Here is a 21,288-nt window from a genome sequence, read left to right on the forward strand (position 1 = left end):
AAGGCCAACTGTGGTATATACACACTGCGTTTCTAATTGCTGAACGCCTCCTACCAGTAGCTTCTGTGAGTGCATGCACACACAAGTCCCTACAATGTACCGCAATCCACACAATCCAAAACACATGAGCCCAAACTACTCCTGTTAAACAAACTTAGGTTTTAGGGACCTGAATTTAATGTCACAAGTCTAGGATAGGATTCTACTTAAATAAGAAGCAAGTCGCTTTAGTGAGATGAATCAAGAGAAAAGTTTTGAATAACAGCGAGTTCCTGCTGTGTTTACCTGCCGTGGCGGCACGCTGTATATACAGAACCTTCCTCACTGCCCACAACAAAGTTGTTGACATCTCCAACAGGGAAGGACATAGATGTCACAGCCACTGCCTTTGACTGTTTATGAACCAACTCCATGCTATCCTACACAGAAAAAAGTAAGAAAATAAATTATTTTGTAAAGCTTTAATTTCAATTCTTCAAAAAAAAAAAGCTTCTACTTTTAATTGGTTTGTAAGTTCTTGCTTTAACATACTATTACTATAAACCTACCTCAGCTAAATAAAAAAGGCTTGATAAAATATATTCAAACTATCAACACACGTTAAGGTTTATAATCTGTATAATATAAAAATAGCTATAAATGATAAAAATGTTATAAATAAAACTGGGGTTATATACAGTTAAAAACTTAACATTTACTCGAAAACTCCACATTCCTAAGTCTAACCCACCTGCGGGTGGGAGAGCATGTCCAAACTCCAGGAGCAAATTTTCCCGTCGGTAGAGATGCTAATCAGGTTATGGGCATTTTGTGTTCCAACAACATTCACACAGTAGACAGGGTGCTAAAAATGTGAAACAGGGTTTTCAGAGGTTATTTCAAAACAAACAAAAAAACCAGAAAAGATTAATATAATTACAGACATTCCATTTCTTATCAAAACAGTTTTGCAACCTGACAACTTTTGTTTTGTTGTTACTGGGAGCTGAACCCAAGACTTTGAGCATTGCTGGGACAGCACTCCATCACCGAGTTACAGCCTCAGCCCTGGGATTAGTTTGAATGTGAAATGGGTTGCTATCCCAACAATTAACAAAAGATGACTTCCTGACATATGCACCCCACAGACAAGGAAGCATGTTCGGAACCCATGCTGCTGGAGACTATTATTACATGGTCAGTAGTGAGGGCGCACAGAAGTCAAATGGAATAACTCCGTACTTACTGTGTGTGCAGCAGCTGACAGCGGAGTTCTCTGCACGGGAGTTCTTTTATTGCTGCGGTTATCCCAAAGCACAATTTGGCCTGAATATGTACCACCAACGACAAGATTCGGATGAAATTTTGCAAATGTAGCAGACATTACAGCTGACTGCAAAGAAGTAAAATTTTTGTATTTAAGATTTAAATGGGAGCCAGGTGTGACTCCCAGCACTCAGGAGACAGAGGTAGGCAGATCTCTGAGTTCGAGGCCAGCTTGGTCTATAGAGTTCTAGGATAGCTAGAGAAACCCTGTCTCAAAACAAAATAAGACAAAACAAAAAACAAACCAACCAAACAAAAAAATTTAAGTGGGAAAAATCTGAAAAATTAGAAAAACAAATATAGTATTTAAAATATTTCCCTCTCTACTGCTTAATGTATTAGAAGTTTTAAAAACAATCCATTCAATTTTAATTTTGTAAGAAATAAAAAAGTAAGAATATTTTGTGTTCAAAAGTCAAATATGATGTTTACATGTTTACACAGTTATCAAACAAAATAAAAGTTGCTTCAACTACAGTTCTGAAAGGAGAGCTGGCTGTGACTGTAATATGACAGTAAAGAACATGCTAGTTTGGGTTCAGAGTGTTTACTTTGGATTAGGACACTATTAAGATTTTAATATATACAACCAGAAAGAGTCACAAATTCTAATCTTTTGCTAAATCCACTTAAAAAAAATCTACATCTGCTTCCTACTTCAACCATATGTTTTTACTTAAAACTACAGAGTTGCAACTCCTCAGGCCATGTCTAATTATACATTCAGCAATAAGTTCTTGAGAAGCTCCCTGTGGGAAAGACAGCTTCCAAAAGATTCCTTTATACGGTCAGTCACAATAACGTAAGTCGCAACTGCAAAGACCCTTAGGTGTGATTTAACGTGGTACGAGGCGTTAGGAGAGCTAGAAAAGGCAGCTCATATCGAACTGAGAGTGTTCAGCTTTCTGCTGACATCTGTTTGCAAATATGGAGTGGTTTGGTAAATGCCAATCCAATGAAATCATCATGTTGACAAGAGGAGAAAAAAGGCAGTTGTCTACATTCATGAATGAATTCTTAAATGTGGGGAGACGGCTCAAAGGCCATCTTACCTGGCAGTGGAACACATACTCTGGGGTAGTCTTTTTATACTTCATATTCCACACAAGGGCCACACCATCAGGCTCATGCGGAGCTTCTTCATTGTTATTATAGGAAGCCACAAGCAACTCTGGATACTGTTCACAAGAATCAAATAGATAACGAAGTTGAAGAATAATAAGAAATATTATGCTCTTACCTATCATCAGATTGCTCTGAAAATTATCATTATAGTTAGTCTCACCAAGATATTAGCCCAAGTTTAAGTTAGCACAATTGATTATTTAAAATTTTTAAATGTTAAAACAGTTCATTAAAATGTTTAAATTTTATATAAGTGTTCAGTGGGTAATTAAATTAGCAAAATTGGATTTGCACATAAAACCCTGAATTTTAAATCTCAAAGCAGTTCCAATTCTTCCTTCCAATGCACACAAATTAAAGTGATAATGATAAAATTAGAACCATCACTGTTATTATTTATTTTAAATGGTACATACTGACTTAATTACAAAAGTTCTAAATTAAAACTATATGCTAATTAGAATTAAAAAGTGAGTTTTGCTATACTTTACCTGGGATGACCAATCCAAACAGCTAACAACCCGGTGCTTTGACCAACGCTCATCAAAAAACTGTCGATTTAATGATAGCTTAGCACCTGCTTGAATCTCTCTGTGGAAAGATATCACACACACCCCAGACAGTGTTACAGCGTGTCACTCTTCATATTAACATACTTTAAGACTGTGGCAGCAATGCACTTAGGGATTAAACATTACCCTTCTTTGTCTTCCAAATCTCTCCCACTGTAGTCAAAGAAGATGTTAATCTGCTCAGAAAGGGCTCTTTCTACAATTCTTGTAGAATGGTCAAAGAAACTTAGAAATTCCTCTGAGTGTAAAATTTGTTGCTTTTCTTCTTCTGTTAGTTCATGAGGGGGAGCTGGAAAAAAAACATTTTTTTTTTTTTAAAGTATGGTTTTAGGCCAACCAAACCCTGTCAATTACAGTTTGGATCAAGAAATGCCACCCATTCTTTTTAAACGAGACTCGCCTCTGTGATGCAAGGCATTCGATTCTACTTTAGCTCATAAACAGTAAAACAAGTTTTAAGAGGAATCAGCAGAGAAAGCCAAAGCTTTAACTATGTTAGGGTACCTGTGCTATCACTCTCTTCGTCTTTTGTTAAGGCTTTCTCTTCTTCGGGCTCAACAGGAGGTTTAGGAGTTGCTACGTCATCTTCCTCCTCCTCATCTGAACAAGGATGGAACAATAACGAAGATTAGCTTAATACAAACAGCCGGTGATTGATTCCGAGGCAGTATCTCAGAAGCCTCACAAGCCCCTAAGATGAAACAGACCGCTGTCAAGACCCTTTACAAACCATAGGAGTTTTACCAGCACCAACTTAACCAATGAAATGGAAACTCTAGATTTTTAGAGATACCAGTGGGACCTCATCAAGAGTTATCCTAAATTCTGTAACTACATAAAACATGAACGAGGTATGTAAGTAGGAGGGATTCCTCGTGGAAGTCTTTAAAAGCTTACACGCATTACTATTCTAGTCAGAACAACATGTGACTCCTACACAGTTCTGTAGAGCATGCTGACACATTAATGCTGCAGAATGAAGAAAATCAAACGTCTGCAACGGCCCACAGAGCTTGGCTGCTTACTTGTGAGCTGAAACCATCAGTGTCTGATGGGTCTTTCTAGGACATAAAGATGCTTACATTAACTCTCAGGTTGCTATCTGAGAGGCAGATTTTAAAGATAATAGCTTTGAGATCACATTTTCTATTCTGTCATTTTAAATGCAAGTCTCATTATCTATCACTGTATGATGTGGCGATAGTACTTAAAACAGTTTTCTTTAATTTGAAAAAATATTCAGAAATATATAATGCTTATAAGACTTTTTAAAAAAGTACAAAATCTCATAAATCCCAAAACCAGCATATAGCTTAAAATAGTTTATTTTAAAATGTTATAGTACATATAACCCTGTCTACCATCTCTTTTAGCTACAAACCAAGGTAGATTTCATGAAGAAAAGATGTATTTTTACTGCCTAAGCACATCTTAGCTGTCTATTAGGGAATGGCAGCAGGCATCTGCAACAGAGTGTGTCTCAAGTAATGAAAGCCTATTCAATAAAGGGACTTTCCTTGTCTGTTATAGTCATTTCCCTGACCCATGTACAGAATGATCTAAGACACATACGCACACAACCGACACAAAAGAACGGTCAAGGATGGGAACCAGCTGCCAAGTCCCAGTCCCAGCAGTCAGGCCAGCTGACTAGATAGCAGCAACCAGATGGCACTGCTGGGATTGTGTCTTTCTGCTGCAAGGTGGCAAGGGGATGGCATAACATTCTTCCGCTTGACTGCTTCCAATCCCGTGTCTCTCCCCAATGGTGAGCCTGTGCAATTACCCACACTCCAGGAGGCTACAGACAAGCCTTTACCCTGCAAACAAAATGCAGCTTGTAGGCCACACCAGCTGCCAAACCACACACAGTGTTAGATTTAGAGAGCTAAGAAAATCTTTCCAACTCTATAGTATAAGCAATAAAAATATAACTGTACCTGTGCACAGAAAGCTTTAAATGACACTGTGTAACGCACACAATGATACAACCTCCAACTTAATCAGAATGATAATGACGTATGCCAATCCTACATTACTTGAAATTGAGCGATTTTTACGTCTGACAAGTTTACAGAACTGGGATAAATGGCACGAGTGATTTCAATATATGCTCATACTTTTGAACCAAATGGTGAAGGTTAAAATTTTTCCTTTCAAGGGCCTCAATCAGCCACAAAGGAAAACAGTAATCACTGTCTTTTCAGCCAGCCCAACCGCATTTGTCAGCCCTTTCTCCGTCAATGCAGCCAGAGCAATCAACCTGCCAAACATTCAGAATGGAAAAACAATCTGAAAATACAGGGTATAATGCACCTGCCAGTGAAAATGGCCATTTCAAGAAAAGCTAGTGATCTCAGTGACCCTGCTGAGGAGGCGGTGGCGCAAAGGGGAAAGAACACGTAGAAGAATTCTTAGTGATCGCCACTCTCCCGCACACTGACACTTCCTTACAAAGCATGCCAATTACAGCTTTTGTGCTACTTAAAAAAATGAAAGCTTTTTTTTGGGCAAAATAATCACATAGAGAAACAGAAAGACACTACTCCTTCTTAGATGAATTCTCATACACAAAGGATTATTAATCTGAAAACAGTGTGTCTGATGGTGACTCTACCCTACTGTTCCAACATTAGGATGTGATTCTGCCATAAGACAATCTGCAGGGATACTGATGAAATAATTTAATTACATTTACATATAAGCTGACTTCTAGAATAACAGGAGATCATATTGTCATGAAAAATTTAATATGGGTGTTGCTCTTATAGTGCTGTGGGTTTCTTTCTTTTCTACATTTAGTGTGAGAAAAGAATATACCTCAATTTTTGCTAACACTTTCAGCTTTCCTAATCAATTCTATTAACTAGCGGGTTCACTGTATGTAAATTCTAAAATTAAGGATGTACACTTTGAGTCACCCTGGACAAGTCATTCTCAAGCAAGGTGGATTATAAATTGTGGGCTCCTGCCCACGTCTCCTATCTCTTCTCTGCTCTATTATACCACTTAGAAGTACCAGTTCCAAAGACAGGTGTCAAATTCCTGCCCTAATGCACAGAGTCAGAATTGTAGTGCTAAATGACCTTCTAATTTGCATATTTAACAGAAAGGCTCTTGTTTACAGACACTCTTTCCTTCTGAAATATTAAATATACATCAAGTACGTTAGCTCCTGGTCTGTCTGTCTGTACATAGCATTTGCTAAGCCATACTGTAGCTGGATGGTTAGCAGCAATTCTGTAAACACATCTCTTGGAATTTTATTTTAGAATCAATGAACACACATCCTTTTCTACAATGATTAAATATGGATTTAAATACTATAATTAGTACTTAAATCAAGCTTCAGAAAGGTCATTAAACTAATTTTCCAGGAATATAAAAACAAACAATAGCTGCTTAAAACATACTACAAAGTGAATAATTCTTGTTATAAAGCATTTTCTAATCACATATATATGTGAATGTTCCTCTGGAGCCAATATGCCCTTCTTAACTAAGAACTTCTACAGTCATAGCTATCACAGGACCACTAACATGGCCCTAGATCTAATAGCACAGTTGTAAAAGATGGTCTCAAGGCACTCCCTGTTATGTGGTAAGCTATAACATACTTAAAACTGGAAGACTGTAAGTGAACAGGAAGACTGCCAGGCTACATCAATTTGCTGATGAATATTCATGACTACATGCTAAGTGGTTAACTCCATGCTTTCCCTGACAGAGAAGCTAAGGTTACAGACTGAGCAGTAGAAAGTGCAGAGAGATAGCAGTTACTTTCAAAATGACACGTCTGTCAATGCATGCTAAAGCTGGGTTTAATGAACCACTGAATTTTTACTGCGAGTTAACACCAAAATTGTGAGGCATTTTGGTGAGATGGAAAGAAAACTGTTCTGTGAATTAAACCGCACCTAGAGACAACACCAAGGAGTGAAGTTCTGGTTGCTAGAATAATCAGCAAAGCAGTGGGTTAATCAGTTAAATCATCTGTGAAATGGGTGCATCTGTTAAACTCAAGGAAGGTGTCTTCTGAATAGGGCTCTCATTTACATGCCATTCATACTTCAGAAATGTTTGAGAAGCCATAAGTATTCTTTTGAATAATTTTACAGTAACCACATTTAGATAGTAGTATGCAAGATCTTAGAATATCCATAATAAACAAACACTGCAACTTATAAATCCATCACTTATAGTTTTCAATATAAAGCTAATAAATCCCATCGCTAGTGCATTGCTGTTCAGGAAATATAATTGTTGGCAACCAGTTCATTGTTAGCATTATTACACTGACATATATCCTATTAAGATGATTTAATATCTTATGATGAATTGCTAACTTAAATCAGGGAATTTGTTGCTCATAAAAATGATCCAGCTTATAAAAATTCAACTAACGAATAATGCTGTAAACATTTACCAGCAGTGAGGATTCCCCAATAATTAATTTAAAAATCCAGACTAGACAGGAGCAATTTTCCCGTAATATTTTCTAAATAACCTTAAGATTTATTTATTTACTTATTATTTATTTAGTGTGGGCAGGTATGTGGGTAGGTCCATGCCTGGGTTCGTGTGTGCCACGGTGCCCATGAGAATGCCAGAGAACAACTTGTGGGAGTTAAGTCTACCATGTGGGTCCTAGGGATCAAAGTAGGCAGCAAGTATCTTTACACACTGAGCCATCTTGCCTGCCCCCTATACATCTGTCTTCTTACACCTTCAAATCAAATGATTATTTAAAACAACCTGCAATGAAACAAAGTTGTATCAACGTACTGATAAGATCCATTCCTTCTTCCTGGGCGGTGGTGACACACACCTCTAGTTCCAACACTTGAAAGGCAGAGGCAGATGGATCTCTGAGTGTTAGGCCAACCTAATCTATATAGAGTGAGTTCAAGGAGAGCAATGGCTACACAGAGAAACCCTGTCTTCCTGTCTTTCTTGCTGTTTGAATAGGATCACTTCTATTTGCTTAATAATTTAGATTTCAACAAGGGAAATAGAGCTGACATCTTAATAACAAGTATTTTGAATTTAGATATGTTGGAAGGAAAAAATATTTTGGTTTGTGTGTATGATTGTTTTGCCTGCATGTATGTCTGTATAGCACATTTGTGCAGGACCTGTGGAGGACAGAAGAGAGTGTCGGATCCTGCTGGGACTGGAGCGAGACAGCTGGGCTCACGGGGCAGCTGGAATGCTAAAAGTCAAACTCAGGTCCTCAGAAGAGCAACTAGTGCTCTTAACCTCATCTCTCTAGCCCTCTCAACATAACTTTTCTTAAATAAAAAATTTGGATTTCATTTTGGCTGAATTGGTATTATTAGTAATCCAGTTATCTGTGATCTCATTAAATATTGCTTTTTTGTCTGGGTCATAGTTTTATTCAGATTTAAATTCTTCAATTCAAAATTAAGAACACATGACATAATGTCCAGCTCTATTTATACTCTCACATATTAAAGGTTAATGTTAACTCATTAAATAATTTACTTTGAAGCTTTTTATAACTCCATTTTAGATAAGGCTAATACTAAATTATTAACTAGAAGACCCACAAATTTAGTCTACAAGTGGGAAGTGTGGATTCTAGATAATAAGATCATACAACAAAAGATCATAAGTTGTTCACATATAACAAGCTTCTGTGCATTATAAACACTAATCAATATTAATATCTGGTTCATTAAACCAAGAAGCAATTGGTGAGAAATCCCTCCACATATGAAGTGAATGTAGGAAGGAGATGGCTTCTCACAGCAGTCGAGCAGCAAGGCTGCTCCGCTTCTAACCCCAGAGTTTCTCTCACTGCAGACTCAGGTTCATCAACTAACTTTCCGGGACCTCGGCTTAAAGACTGTAAACTGCTGGGGAGGTTAGCCAGCCTTTTAGGATTTCTTTATACTTTAAATCCTTTTTTTAACTACAAAACAAAAATCCACACTGAAGAGGCAGATAATAAAAAAAAAAAACAATGCTATCTTCAAAAGTTAAAACTTTTAAGAGGAAACGGCAGAAAGTAAGAGTGTGCCTGTGGGCAGCACTCTGCCTTCTGGAAGCTGCCTGCCCACAGAGAAGGGAATTGACTGAGGTCACATGGTCTTAGTCAATTTCATTCACAGTAGGTGCTTTACCTTGATTCAGAAACAGTACCATAACTCAGTGTAAACTTGACAGTAAGAAGATAGCTAGACTAGAGAAAAACAACGCAAAATGAAGCTGCCTTTTAAAAGGGCAGGATTAACCATGTAAGTAAAAGGCAGGCTGTAAGACTGAAGGCCAGTTTTCACTCAGGCTCCTCCCGCACTGACCATACCGCCCACCTTCTGAATTTACTTGTTACACGCCAGTTGTGAGAGTAAAAATTTGTTTCATGGTGAACTTTTTTTCCCTCAGATAATTACAATAAAAAAAATTGCAGTACTGGGGCTTGAACTCAGTGTTCCATAATGTGAGGCAAACACGCTACCACGAAACAAGACTCCGAGTCCCTTAAGTAATTGTTAAATGGTAACCATCTGGCTCAGTTTGAGGAGTGCTGAATTAAAGCAATGGATGTGGTTAAACACAAAGTGTTCTCATTATAAAAATCTTATTTAATGTTTTTTTGTCTTGCCTCTAGAATTTCTACAACATGGGAATGAAATTTAATGTTATAAAATTAATTGTGATGACATTAAAAAAACAAATTATCTAATTTTTGTAAGTAGTTGCAAAGGCTATGATTGGCTTCACATTATGAGAATATGCTTCTCATTCTTCTTCACTTGGATACTCCAAGCTCTAACTAAAGCACAAAACTAAGGAAAAGGTGACCTAGTGCCTTCAGATGCAGACGGCAGACAATAAACTCCGTGAACACTTGTTAGGCTGCAAATAAACAAACATGGGTTTTTATAAAGTAAGCCTCTAAATGTATTCTACACAGGAGAACTCTAAAGGATGCTGAAGTGGGCGGATGCACCCTCTGCAATGGGCTCCATTCACCTATCTTCCCCTTTCATTTCCGTCAGTGAAGAAAAAGTCTATTTATTATCGGTGAAAGGGCTTCATGCTTCCTGCTTCCCTGGAGGTCACACTAAAATGATGCTACTCAGATGCAAACACAGCAATGCGTTGTCTGAGCCACATTCTCCTTTTGAATGAAGTATTGCTAAACTATAGCTCTACACCAATAAACTTGGCCCTTGGAGTTAATATTTTTTGAAAAGGAGATATAGTGAAAAAAAGATAGTATTATTTTTTAAAAAAATCATTATTTATAGCTGTTTGTATTAGACTGTAACAAAATTTAAAACTACTTAGTATAGGTTACTAACAAAAACAAAGTTTGCTGCTTTGTGGCAACATGAGACAATATATATCTTAGAATTGGTTAAACGTGGTTTGAAATAGTAGTTACTAGCTGGTAAGCTTTGATAACTACCTCTTATTTTTAAGCTTCTTTGTGTGTAAATAAGTATCAATGCTTGGGGTGGAGAGAAGGCTCAGTGGTTAAGAGCACTGGCTGCTCTTCCAGAGGTCCTGAGTTCAATTCCCAGCAACCACACAGTGGCTCACAACCATCTGTAGTAGAGTCTGATGCCCTCTTCTGGCATAAAATCATACATGCAAATAGAGCACTCATATACATCAAATAAATAAATAAATCTAAGAAAAAAAAGAATCAAGGCTTAACATTTGGGGTTGTTGCGTGTGTGTGAGCGGGCATGAATGTGTGTGTATACACACATGCCCTACATACAGGTACCACCTGTGTATACATGGCCACAGGAACCAAAAGAGGGCATCAGATACCCTGGATGAGGATTTCTGAGATAGTGCAGATGACGCAATGTGGTAACTAGGATCTCTGGAAGAGCAGCAAGAGCTCTGACCTACTGAGCCATGTCTTCTAGACCCCAACCTTCAAGATTGGTGACAGGGTTAGAAATACAAAACCTAGTGTGTGGTGAGGACTGTACAGTTAGATTTTCAGCCACTGATTTAAACAGAATTAAAAAATTCTCAAGATTTAAGCATTTCGAGGACTATTATAAACAGCTAGCTTCAATAATATACTTAAGAGATGCTGACAGATTCAACTGAGTTCAGATCAGAGGGCCACAAAGAACACAAAGTGGGCACGTGCTTAAGTCTCTAGTGACACAAAAATGGAATTCAAGAAGGCTATCCAGGAGACCGTGTAATGGTTTCCCTTCTGAGCCTAAGAACACACACGAAAGCAGGAGAATGAAGTACCCAGGTGAAGCGTGTTCTCCTAAACAGGTAACACTGACTACCGGGGGCAGTCAGTCCCCACCACATGCTACACACAGGCATCACAGCAAGAAGAAATAGTTCCTAGGCTCAGGGAAAAGTTAAAGTATAATACTTTAAAAGTTTAAAAGTTAAAGTATAATACTGTTAAAGGCCACTCACCCTGCATAATTCCAAAATTGGGGAAAAACAAAACAAAATAAAAAAAGTTTTTAAAATCTTGAGCTTGTGGGCCCTCAACTTATCTGTAATTTTTTTAACTGAAAATTTAAAGATAAATTAAACATTAGGTTACATTTACACACTTGATTTTCTATAATTCATTAGGAAAAATTGTTCCCTATACATGAGCCATTAGAAGAGTAGTTTTTAATGTGCCCACAATGCCTTATGCAAAATTCCCAAATTGTCAACAGTTCTAAAAACCTAACTTACTTAGTGGCTAACACTGACAGATCTTGAGAGAAGCTATTTGTAATTATTATTTATTTCATTTAGTATGCTTCCAGCTTTTATTTCTGGAACGTCAATGTCCAAAATGACATTGTAATGTATGGTAATATACTTTACCATTTTCCTGAAAGCTGAATGGTTACAAACCCAATACATATATTGCCCCAAAGGTTTTAGATAGAGACTGTGGACCTACACTCAGAATCCTATTTAAGTCTCCTTATGTGTAACATTAACTCATTAGTTTAGCTGGCTAAAAAAAAGTGATCATATTTCTTTGTGCTTGAGCCATTAACTTTTTAATGATACTTTAAAAATTAATCCTCTTAAAAATAAGTACTCTGGTTTAAGAGCCTCCACATTTAACATGAGGCTCTGTCCACAGGGCTCTGAATCACACCCTTATTAAAGGCTACTCAATAATCAACAGAGTTCTTTTTTTTTTAAATATTTATTTATTTATTATGTATACAGTATTCTGTCTGCGTGTATGCCCAAATGCCAGAAGAGGGCACCAGACCTCATTACAGATGGTTGTGAGCCACCATGTGGTTGCTGGGAATTAAACTAGGGACCTTTGGAAGAGCATGCAATGCTCTTTTTTTTTTTTCTTAAAATATTTATTTATTATGTATACAATATTCTGTCTGTGTGCATATCTGCAGGCCAGAAGAGGGCACCAGACTTCTTTACAGATGGCTGTGAGCCACCATGTGGTTGCTGGGAATTGAACTCAGGACCTTTGGAAGAGCAGACAATGCTCTTAACCACTGAGCCATCTCTCCAGCCCCAGCATGCAATGCTCTTAACCGCTGAGCCATCTCGCCAGCCCTCAACAGAATTCTTAAATAATAAAAGGAAGCTTAAGAATTAGGTCTATACATGTTCCTGTATTAAATTAAAAAAAAAAAAGGCCAGGCAGGACCACGTGTGTGTGCCTGTTACCTCCAGTGTTATGAAAGACAGAAACAGGAGGATAGCTGGGGGCTTGCTAGCTGCCAGTATAGTTCCAGATTCAATGAGGCAGAATCTGTGTGTCCAGGAAATGAGGCAAAGTGATAAAGGACATCCATCCTCCTCTGGCCTCCATGTGATAGAGGACACCCATCCTCCTCTGGCCTTCGTGTGCATGCATATACCACACTCCACACTCCTTCACCCCTAAACGCCAAACATCATAGAAAAAGAAGAGGCTGGTGGTGGTGCCAGCCTTTAATCCAGCACTCAGGAGAGAAGGGCAGGTAGCTCTCTGTGAGTTCGAGGCCAACCTGGTCTACAAAATGAGTTCCAGGACAGCCAAGACTACACACAGAAACCCTGTCTTGAAAAGCAAAAGCAAAAACAAAACTAAACCAAAAACAAAAATAAAAGATAAGGAAAAGAACAACCCAATCTACTCACTTAACACAGTCTTAACGACAGTCATATTAAGGACAGACACTCACCTTCTTTGGGTTGAGCTGCAACGGGGGTCTGAGTCTCCTTTGTATACGTGACGATTTCTCGAGGGGGAAAGTCAACTTGAGTAATTTTGGCCATTCCAAGTTTAATAGGTCCTCGTCTAAATGAGTGAATAGAAATGCTTTTAAACACAATGAAAGATAAATTTTACAACAAGTTTGCTATTTTCAAAACTTAAGAACAAACACTCACATGTATCTGGCACTGAAATGTAAAACCCTGTGTTACTAGAGAAATATGAGGTGAGAGATGAACCGGCTTTATCTTAGCAAAAGGATTAGAAGGCAGCACAGACAAAAGACAATCACTCAGGGCACCTTTTTCCTTTGAAAAACCAATTTGGTGTTTTTATTACTATCAACAATTTATTTATTTATTATGTATACAATGGTCTGCCTGCAGACCAGAAGAAGGCACCACATCTTATTACAGATGGTTGTGAACCACCATGTGGTTGCTGAAAATTGAACTCAGGATCTCTGGAAGAGCAGCCAGGGCTCTTAACCACTGAGCCATCTCTCCAGCCTGGTTTTCATTTTCAAAAGGTGAGTAGTGCCATTTCTCAGGACACGGAGGGGTGTGGGGAGTGACAGTTTGAAAGTATAGGAGTTTCAGAATGGACTCCTAAACATGGTAGGTAGGCTGGAAGAACCAGCAACTATGAAGAGTCAAATACCTCACCCAGGCCTTGTGTAGTTGCACTCACCAGTGCCAGGTTCTGACTTTAAGACTGAAAAGTTTTTATAGTGTGCGTGTGCACGTGTGCACGTGTAGGTCAGAGGACAACTCCGAGAGTCACCTCTCTCCATCAGTCTGATGCAGGTTCCAGGGACTGAACTCAGGTGGCCAGGCTAGCATGGCGTGCCTTTCCTCCAAGCCATCTCGACAGACATTTTTTCTACTTCTTACTTTTAGTAGACACTAGAATCACATCAGTGTGGATTTTAAAATAAATTACTAATTTTTTCAAACTCTACATAGTCAATATTATCTGTGATTCATAGTGAACAAACTAAGGTTGAAATATTCTAAGCCTAAATAACAGGTTTCTTGAATATGATGAAACTACAGAAGTCTCTTCTGATTTAGTGAAATGGAGGAAATAGCAGGAGAGTTGAAATATAAACCAAAAGAAAAATATCTCGTTTTAGCTATTCAGGGAATTTTCACTTGGTTGTTAGGCATTTAAATTATAAACTAAAGTATGCTTCCCAACTGCCAAAAGTTCTTAATCATGAAATTCTCTTGAAAGGACATCTAATACAGACATTATTGCAACTTTCCTAGTATCTGAAATAAATGTCTCACATTTTATAAACATATCTTTTTCAATTTTTGTCACTGTTAATACATATAAATATTTTCCATTTTATTTAATGACTATATTATATTCTTTATTTTTAAAATGGAATAAAATTAACACACTGAAAAATTAATTCGTGAGCCAGGCATGGTGGCACACATTTGTAATCCTAGTACTTGGGAGACATGAGCATTGGTTTCAGTAGTTGAGGCCAGCCTGGGCTACAGAAAACACCATCTCAAAAGAAGAAAATAAAAAAAAACAAAACAAAAATTCTTGCTCTAAGGTACTCTATGTGAGCCATGAAACATTTTTAATGTGTTTTTTACTTCAGGAATATCTTAGTCATGGGAGAAAAAGTATTTTCAAATAATTAAATGGTAAAATTTAAGAATACTTGAAGCAATCTAGAGTAGTCTAAGAATAAAGTTTGAAATAAGAATTTTATACTCTTGACTTTTAAGATGCAGACCGTTAAAGAATAAAGCGCTCACTTACCTAGAAGAAGGAGGGCGGGCTAACATTATTAAGAACAAATTACTACCTTGAAAGCACAATAAACCTGATAGCAAAAGGAAACAACATTTTTTTTTTTAATTCTAAGACTTTCTAGAAGAGCAAAGGTAATACCTCACTTCTCCAAAAGCAACATTTACAAAGTAAGGAACCAAGGGAAGGAGAAGGAGAAGACAGAGCAAGCAGACTTCCCTGTATGTAATCTAGGCTTATTTATTCTTGCTTCAGCTGCAATGTTCAAGTACATATTTCAGAATCTGCAAATCCCCAAGGGAAAAGAGCTATCTTAGTCAGGTACAATGGCCACAGCAAATACTTTCATTTGTACTGGAGCCCAGAATAATGACTGAAACATGATACAATAAGCAAACAAGCAGAGTCCAGGGCCAGAGCATAGAGACTAACGTATCCTTTTCTTTTCTGGACTTTAGACTTTCTGATTCATTTTATTATAGAAAAATTAATTTTCATATCAAGTAACTCAGAAAATATTCAATTACAAGGATAAATTATTCAATTAAAAGGATAAATGAGATGTCACAGTAAAACATAACTCTAGTCTTAACTAGACACAATATTAGAAACTTAAGCAAAGTAAAATTAGGACAGTTTCACAAAGAAGCAAGTGAATTATTAAAGAGAGAAGGTAATAAATCTATGCAATACCCCAAATCGGAATCTGAGTGAAGCTGAAGAACTGATGGATCTGTATCCCAGTGCAGCGTCCTAAATGGTTGTAGCACAACCATGAAGCATTAGTGAAAAAGGTCAGAAGTTAGTCAAGCAAATGCAGTCTACAAACGGCTAATACTAAAGCACTATTCACAACTAAGAACTACGTGTGTTTGTTAGTAAGACTCAAAAAAGCCCTCACACTAGGTATCACTCCAATGCTCCAGTGCACACAAAAAGCATCAAGGTGGTTAAGAATTCAGGCATATAACCCAGAACAATTCAATGTATCTTCACAATGTAGGAAATTAGTATTGTGCAAAAAGGGACACAACAGCTACGGCACACAAACCAAATATACATTATTTATGGATGGTAAACAAAACAGGCTATGAAAGAGTTAAAAAGAGTTTTGAGATTCCTAATGAAAAAAAGATTAGTAAAAATAGTTAACATATTCTTGCCCAAAGCTTTAAATGTGTGCAGGAAATTGCCATACTGGTAAAGGAAATGAGTCAACACATAAGCCTTTTGGTAAGAAAACCAAGACTATTCCACTGGGACACAAAGTAGCTAACGTTTCCAAAGTGTGACCTTGCTGTAATTCATGGGTTAAGCACTGCCTTGGGCTTACATGTCACTGCTTTAGAAAAGAACTAAGATTTCTTTATCTAGGAAAAAAATAGATTTTTTTTCCCTTTCAAAAAAATTTACCTAACTTTTGGAGAATCTCAATCCTAAATAAAGTCAGTGCTGTTTTATCACTGCCAAATGGGCAAATCTTACATCTGATCTTTTCCACCTAAGACAAAAAGGCACTTTATCGCACTGGCATTTCTGTGTGTTGGCAATACTTGTCAAGTCCACAGCTCCATACGAAAGGCATCGTGCAGCTCTACATGTAACAGCAGCATTTTGTGGGGTACCTGCCTCTCATTTATACAAGTTATAAAACACACAACTAGCTTTAATTCTATAAATTTTAATACAACAAATGGTTTCTCAGCTTGCCTGCATAATTTATCAATGAAAAACAATTAGATGAAATAAGAGAACTCCTTCCTCTTACGAAGAAAGCTCTTGGGTTTTAAAAGGGTTGTATGTATGCAATGAGAGAAGAGGGCAGTGAAGACCGACTTTGTACTGAGCAAGGAACAGCAACAAACTTAGGCTTTGTTAAACCAAAAGCAGTTTGATGAGATGGTCTCCAAGGAATGTTCTGTCAACAGCCTCTACATTACACAAAGGCTGACCAATAACATAAACCTCCTTGTTGAGAATGCCATTTTAGTCTAAAATTGAGCAACACTTCATTTCAGAATACAGCAAGTACTAAAAAATACTCCATCCAAAATAAGTGATTGTATGTATTAAAAGGTTTTTTAATCATATAAAGTATAATCCTAATTCTTAAAAATAAACTAATCAAAAGAAGGGGGAAAGGGGGGAGATAAGCCTGGATTGCCTGACTCAACAGCTATCGCTTAAATTTTAGAACAAAAGTGATTAAGACAGTAAACAATGAAACACAACTTCCAACATGCAAAACTGAAAGCGCAGCCTTTTCTGCTGCCCTGCAAATGATCTGCAGCACCAGCAGAAACGTCTGTCGTTTAAACAGCAGCCTGTGCTGCAGTGTCCACTCTACCTTCGCCTCTTTGTGACAACTAACTTGGACTCCCTGGCCAGCGGCTGCAGGTGCTGCAGGTGCATGCACAGGGCCACCTTAACAACTGCATGCATTGCCTGGGGCCTTTGTCCGCACTCCTCCACCATCCCTGCTGCTCAGTGTGCACTCCATGTATTTAGAAATGCATCATTTACTACAGTTTTAAGCATCTACAAATTATCTTCCCATTATGGAACTTGCTGATAAATCAACAAAATTCAGGTTTCTATTTTTATGTGTGAAATGGACAAACAGCCCTCTTGAAAGTTATTTCAGGTAAGTCAGTGCTTTCACAGGACACTGAATTAGGATTTAAAAGTTCTTTTCTTTCCTGCTAAACTTATATAAAAACTATTTTCTTCCTCTAGTAAGAATAAATACCTTGAAAATTCTCAAGATAGTTGCTTTCTTAAATTACAGAAAGTCATAAAATATACCTTACATTAAGCACAGATAAATAATCTCCTTTGAACATTTAGAAAAAGCATCTTTAAGCTAATGTTTCAGTCACTAGAATGGCATTCTGTGAAAGCAGAGAATCTGTCTTCCATGGTAACCTACAGTAATTAAGATAAAGCTGGCAATTTTATGAACATCTATTTGTTCAACACAACAACAGTTTTCTCCCCAGTACTTACCTCCCAGACCAATTTACAACAGCCCAAGGCCTCTCTAGTAGTTTCTAGGTTATTCATGGAGGATAACACTTTTTAACTCATAGTAACTTTAAAAATTAAATAAATGTTACACCTACCTTTAAAAAAAACTGACAATGCTTTAAAATAATCCCTCTATTCCTATTTGAAAGGAGGAACAATGAGCTCATAAAGTATAAATTATTCAAATAAAGATAACACGTAATACTAAAGAATTTAGAAAATACAGTAACATGTGAGAAATATTTTCACTGTTAAAATGTTGGTTGTAGAAGAGTAAAAAACCCTTTCACTTGAAAATATCAGCTGCTTACTAGGTATTTAAAGGAATATTGACATATTTGCATAGACGAGTGTGGAAATGCCAAGTGTGGAGGCAGAGGCAGGTGAGTCTGAGTTGGAGGCCAGCCTGGTCTACAGAGCCAGTTCCAAACCACCCAGGGCTACATGCTGAGGCCCTGTCTTAAAAACAAAAACAAAGAGCATGGAAGCATAAACCAAATAGCTGTAGTCATAAAAATTAATTTAAACTGCCTTCATTATATGTATTTTCTATATAGAGTAATATTGCTTGTCAAAAGAAAGCTTTATTTTTTTTCTTAAATAAAAGTTGTCATTTACCTGCAACAATAGTATTGCTATATTGGTCACTTTCAGAAATCACATCTCAAATTCAAGTTGGCAAGCTTTCGGTATCTTTTTAGATTTTATTTTTATGTATATGAGTGTTAGCCTGCATATGTGTCTGATTCCAGCAGAGATCAGAAGAAAGCATTAGACTCTCTGGAACTGGCATTAGAGATGGTTGTATGCCACAGTGTGGGTGCTGGGAGCCAAATCTGGGTCCTCTGCAAGAGAAAGATGCACTCTTAACTGCCGAGTCATCTCTCCAGCCCATTTCTGTACCTTCAATTGTTAATGACAATCTGATATTTCGGAACTGAATATAGTGTTGACTTTTGGGGCCATCCAGCCCCTTTTACTTGCAGAGTTTGTTGTGGGGTTTTTGTTTGTTTCATTTCTCTTTCAGAGTTAATTGTCTATTTTTATCTTTAATCAGAGAGGCACACACACATGCACGGGGGGAAAAAAAGATGAGAAGTTTTAATAACCTTTTTTCTTGTGCTGGAGATCAACAGCTAGGGCTTCGCACATGCCAGTTAAGTCATTATTGCTGACTATAAGATGTTTTTTTGGGGAGGATATTTTACTTTGGCCCCAAATAAGGACTCTGAATCAACTGTGGATTTGACCTGTCGTGTTTACTTGTCTCAGCTGCAGTGAAGGGGTGCTGCTGAACAGAAACTGCCAACTGCCGTGCACAAGCAGGGCACAGGAAGAACTGACAACACTTTCCTCAACATGGCTTTTAGAAAAAAGATGAAATACTACTAAATTTCTGAAAAACAAATTTCAACATGTATGCAGAATCCTAAAAACAAACATGAAATAAAGTTTTTGTTTTGTTTTAACATGTTCATATTTATTGTACATCAAAAGATTTCATTTCTTTGATCCCATGATAACATTTTGAAAAAGATCTGATAACTTCTACCTTCTCAACAAGGAAAAAGAACCAGAAACTGAACTAGAGAGGCCAATGTGCTCAATGCCACCTGTATTTTGCTTTGAGGTATGGGGCACACACATATACAAAACCCAGCTTAATTTACTCTAACTGCACGAATATAGTTTTATGAGGCAGACATAAGCTCAATACAACCTCTAAGTAAATCAGTGTTTCCTTGGTAGTAATTCTTTAACACTGATAATTTATGTTTTATTTTATGTAAGTGCAGTGCCCACAGAGGTCAGGAGAAGTCGGATGCCCTGGAACTATAGTTCCAGATGACTGCGGGCTGACAGATGTGTGTGCAGTGCCCACAGAGGTCAGGAGAAGTCGGATGCCCTGGAACTATAGTTCCAGATGACTGCGGGCTGACAGATGTGGGTCTAGAATCTAAACCGAGTCCTCTGCAAGATCAGCAAGTGTTCTTAACTACCCAGCTCTGATATTTTATGTTATGGTCATTTTTTATCTATTTAACAGAATCAGCTACTTAATAAAACAAAATTGGGCTGCTTAATTGAATTGTTTCAATGTTCAATAGCAATTGGGAATGAAGCATAACAAAGATATTCTACATTATTTGTAGTCAAAACAGTCACACAATAACCAGTACATTTGTTTAAGTAGAACAAATTTAAATTCATGAACACCTCCATTTTTAATATAAATTATCATAAAAACCACTTAACAATTTACTATAAATGTGTGACAGCTAAAATACTGTTGCAAAAATTTACCCCAATTTACAAGAGTATTTCTATGCTGTTTAGATTTTAAGAAGTAACTAATGAGTCAACATAAATATTTAGACTCCTTCCAAAGCACTGACAGCATGTGGCACTGAATGCATTCTGTTCTATCATTAAAATATTAAAAAAGAATTATATACCTAGATCCCACGGCGCCATCTCCAGAATCTTGGCTTCCAGCTTCACTTGGCGTGCTCACAGATTTGGACGATGGAGACATAGGAGGAGGAACTAAACAGTGAAACAGACAGGTATCCACTGTTACCACACGGGGAGCTTGTTTAGCTTACAGTGTTTCAAAAATAATTCAACATGAAGCAATTAACAAAAAGGAAAAATGGTAAGAAATCAAACAACAGAAATCTATGGGTGAAAATGAACAGCAGGAAGAAAGGGGAAAAGACAGTCAACAATCATGCTGAGGACTCATGCAATTTCTCTGGCAAGATGCACCTAGGCTTTCTATGTTTAAAGGGCACGATTATGCAAAGATGTATCTTCATCTTGTCCATCACCAAAGGCGGCCACTAATTTCAAAGGAGAACATTCCTTCTTGCTTTTTTAACATCACTCTTATAAGACCATCCTATTTTATGTGTTAATTGTGATTACCCTGCCAAAATTAAAACTTTGAAATATGCTTCAAGTAATATTCTAAGATTTGTTTTAAAATGTTAAACTTTGTCTAATAATTTTCTTTCAAACAATTTTAGGATCAGGGACGTAGCTCTGTGCTGTTGAGCATGCGCAAAGTCCTGGATTTGATCCCTAGTGCCTCAAAAAATTAGTATTTAAGATCAATCCATTTCTCTCCATTGAAAATAGGCAATTTAGAGAAAGGATATAGATAAAGGAATGGCTCCTTTAAAACATTCATTAGTTTCCAGCAATTTGGATGGGAAATGCAAGCAGGCCATAAAACAGCATGCCTTCTAGACATGATGCATAACATAAAGCAACACATGC

General features: G+C 37.3%; 1 protein-coding gene across 10 annotated transcripts in view; it reads right to left on the reverse strand.

Annotated features, from left to right (window-relative positions):
- The window catches only part of Dync1i2 (dynein cytoplasmic 1 intermediate chain 2), a 52,506-nt gene that overhangs the window by 14,287 nt on the left and 16,931 nt on the right, over nucleotides 1–21,288 (reverse strand). For 6 of the 10 annotated variants that reach the window (XM_075984918.1, XM_075984917.1, XM_075984919.1 and 3 more), the window contains 10 exons: nucleotides 20,463–20,553; nucleotides 15,673–15,732; nucleotides 13,172–13,287; nucleotides 3,507–3,602; nucleotides 3,129–3,291; nucleotides 2,922–3,021; nucleotides 2,358–2,483; nucleotides 1,226–1,372; nucleotides 731–844; nucleotides 286–419 (listed from right to left, as the gene is read on the reverse strand). In XM_075984918.1, coding sequence (XP_075841033.1) covers nucleotides 286–419; nucleotides 731–844; nucleotides 1,226–1,372; nucleotides 2,358–2,483; nucleotides 2,922–3,021; nucleotides 3,129–3,291; nucleotides 3,507–3,602; nucleotides 13,172–13,287; nucleotides 15,673–15,732; nucleotides 20,463–20,553 — 1,147 coding nt within the window. The remainder of the gene's footprint in view (nucleotides 1–285; nucleotides 420–730; nucleotides 845–1,225; nucleotides 1,373–2,357; nucleotides 2,484–2,921; nucleotides 3,022–3,128; nucleotides 3,292–3,506; nucleotides 3,603–13,171; nucleotides 13,288–15,672; nucleotides 15,733–20,462; nucleotides 20,554–21,288) is intronic. The other 4 variants (XM_075984923.1, XM_075984922.1, XM_075984921.1 and 1 more) reach the window with 1 other exon arrangement.

Source organism: Microtus pennsylvanicus, chromosome 9 (genome assembly GCF_037038515.1).
Source record: "Microtus pennsylvanicus isolate mMicPen1 chromosome 9, mMicPen1.hap1, whole genome shotgun sequence".
In the NCBI taxonomy this organism is placed as follows: domain Eukaryota; kingdom Metazoa; phylum Chordata; class Mammalia; order Rodentia; family Cricetidae; genus Microtus; species Microtus pennsylvanicus.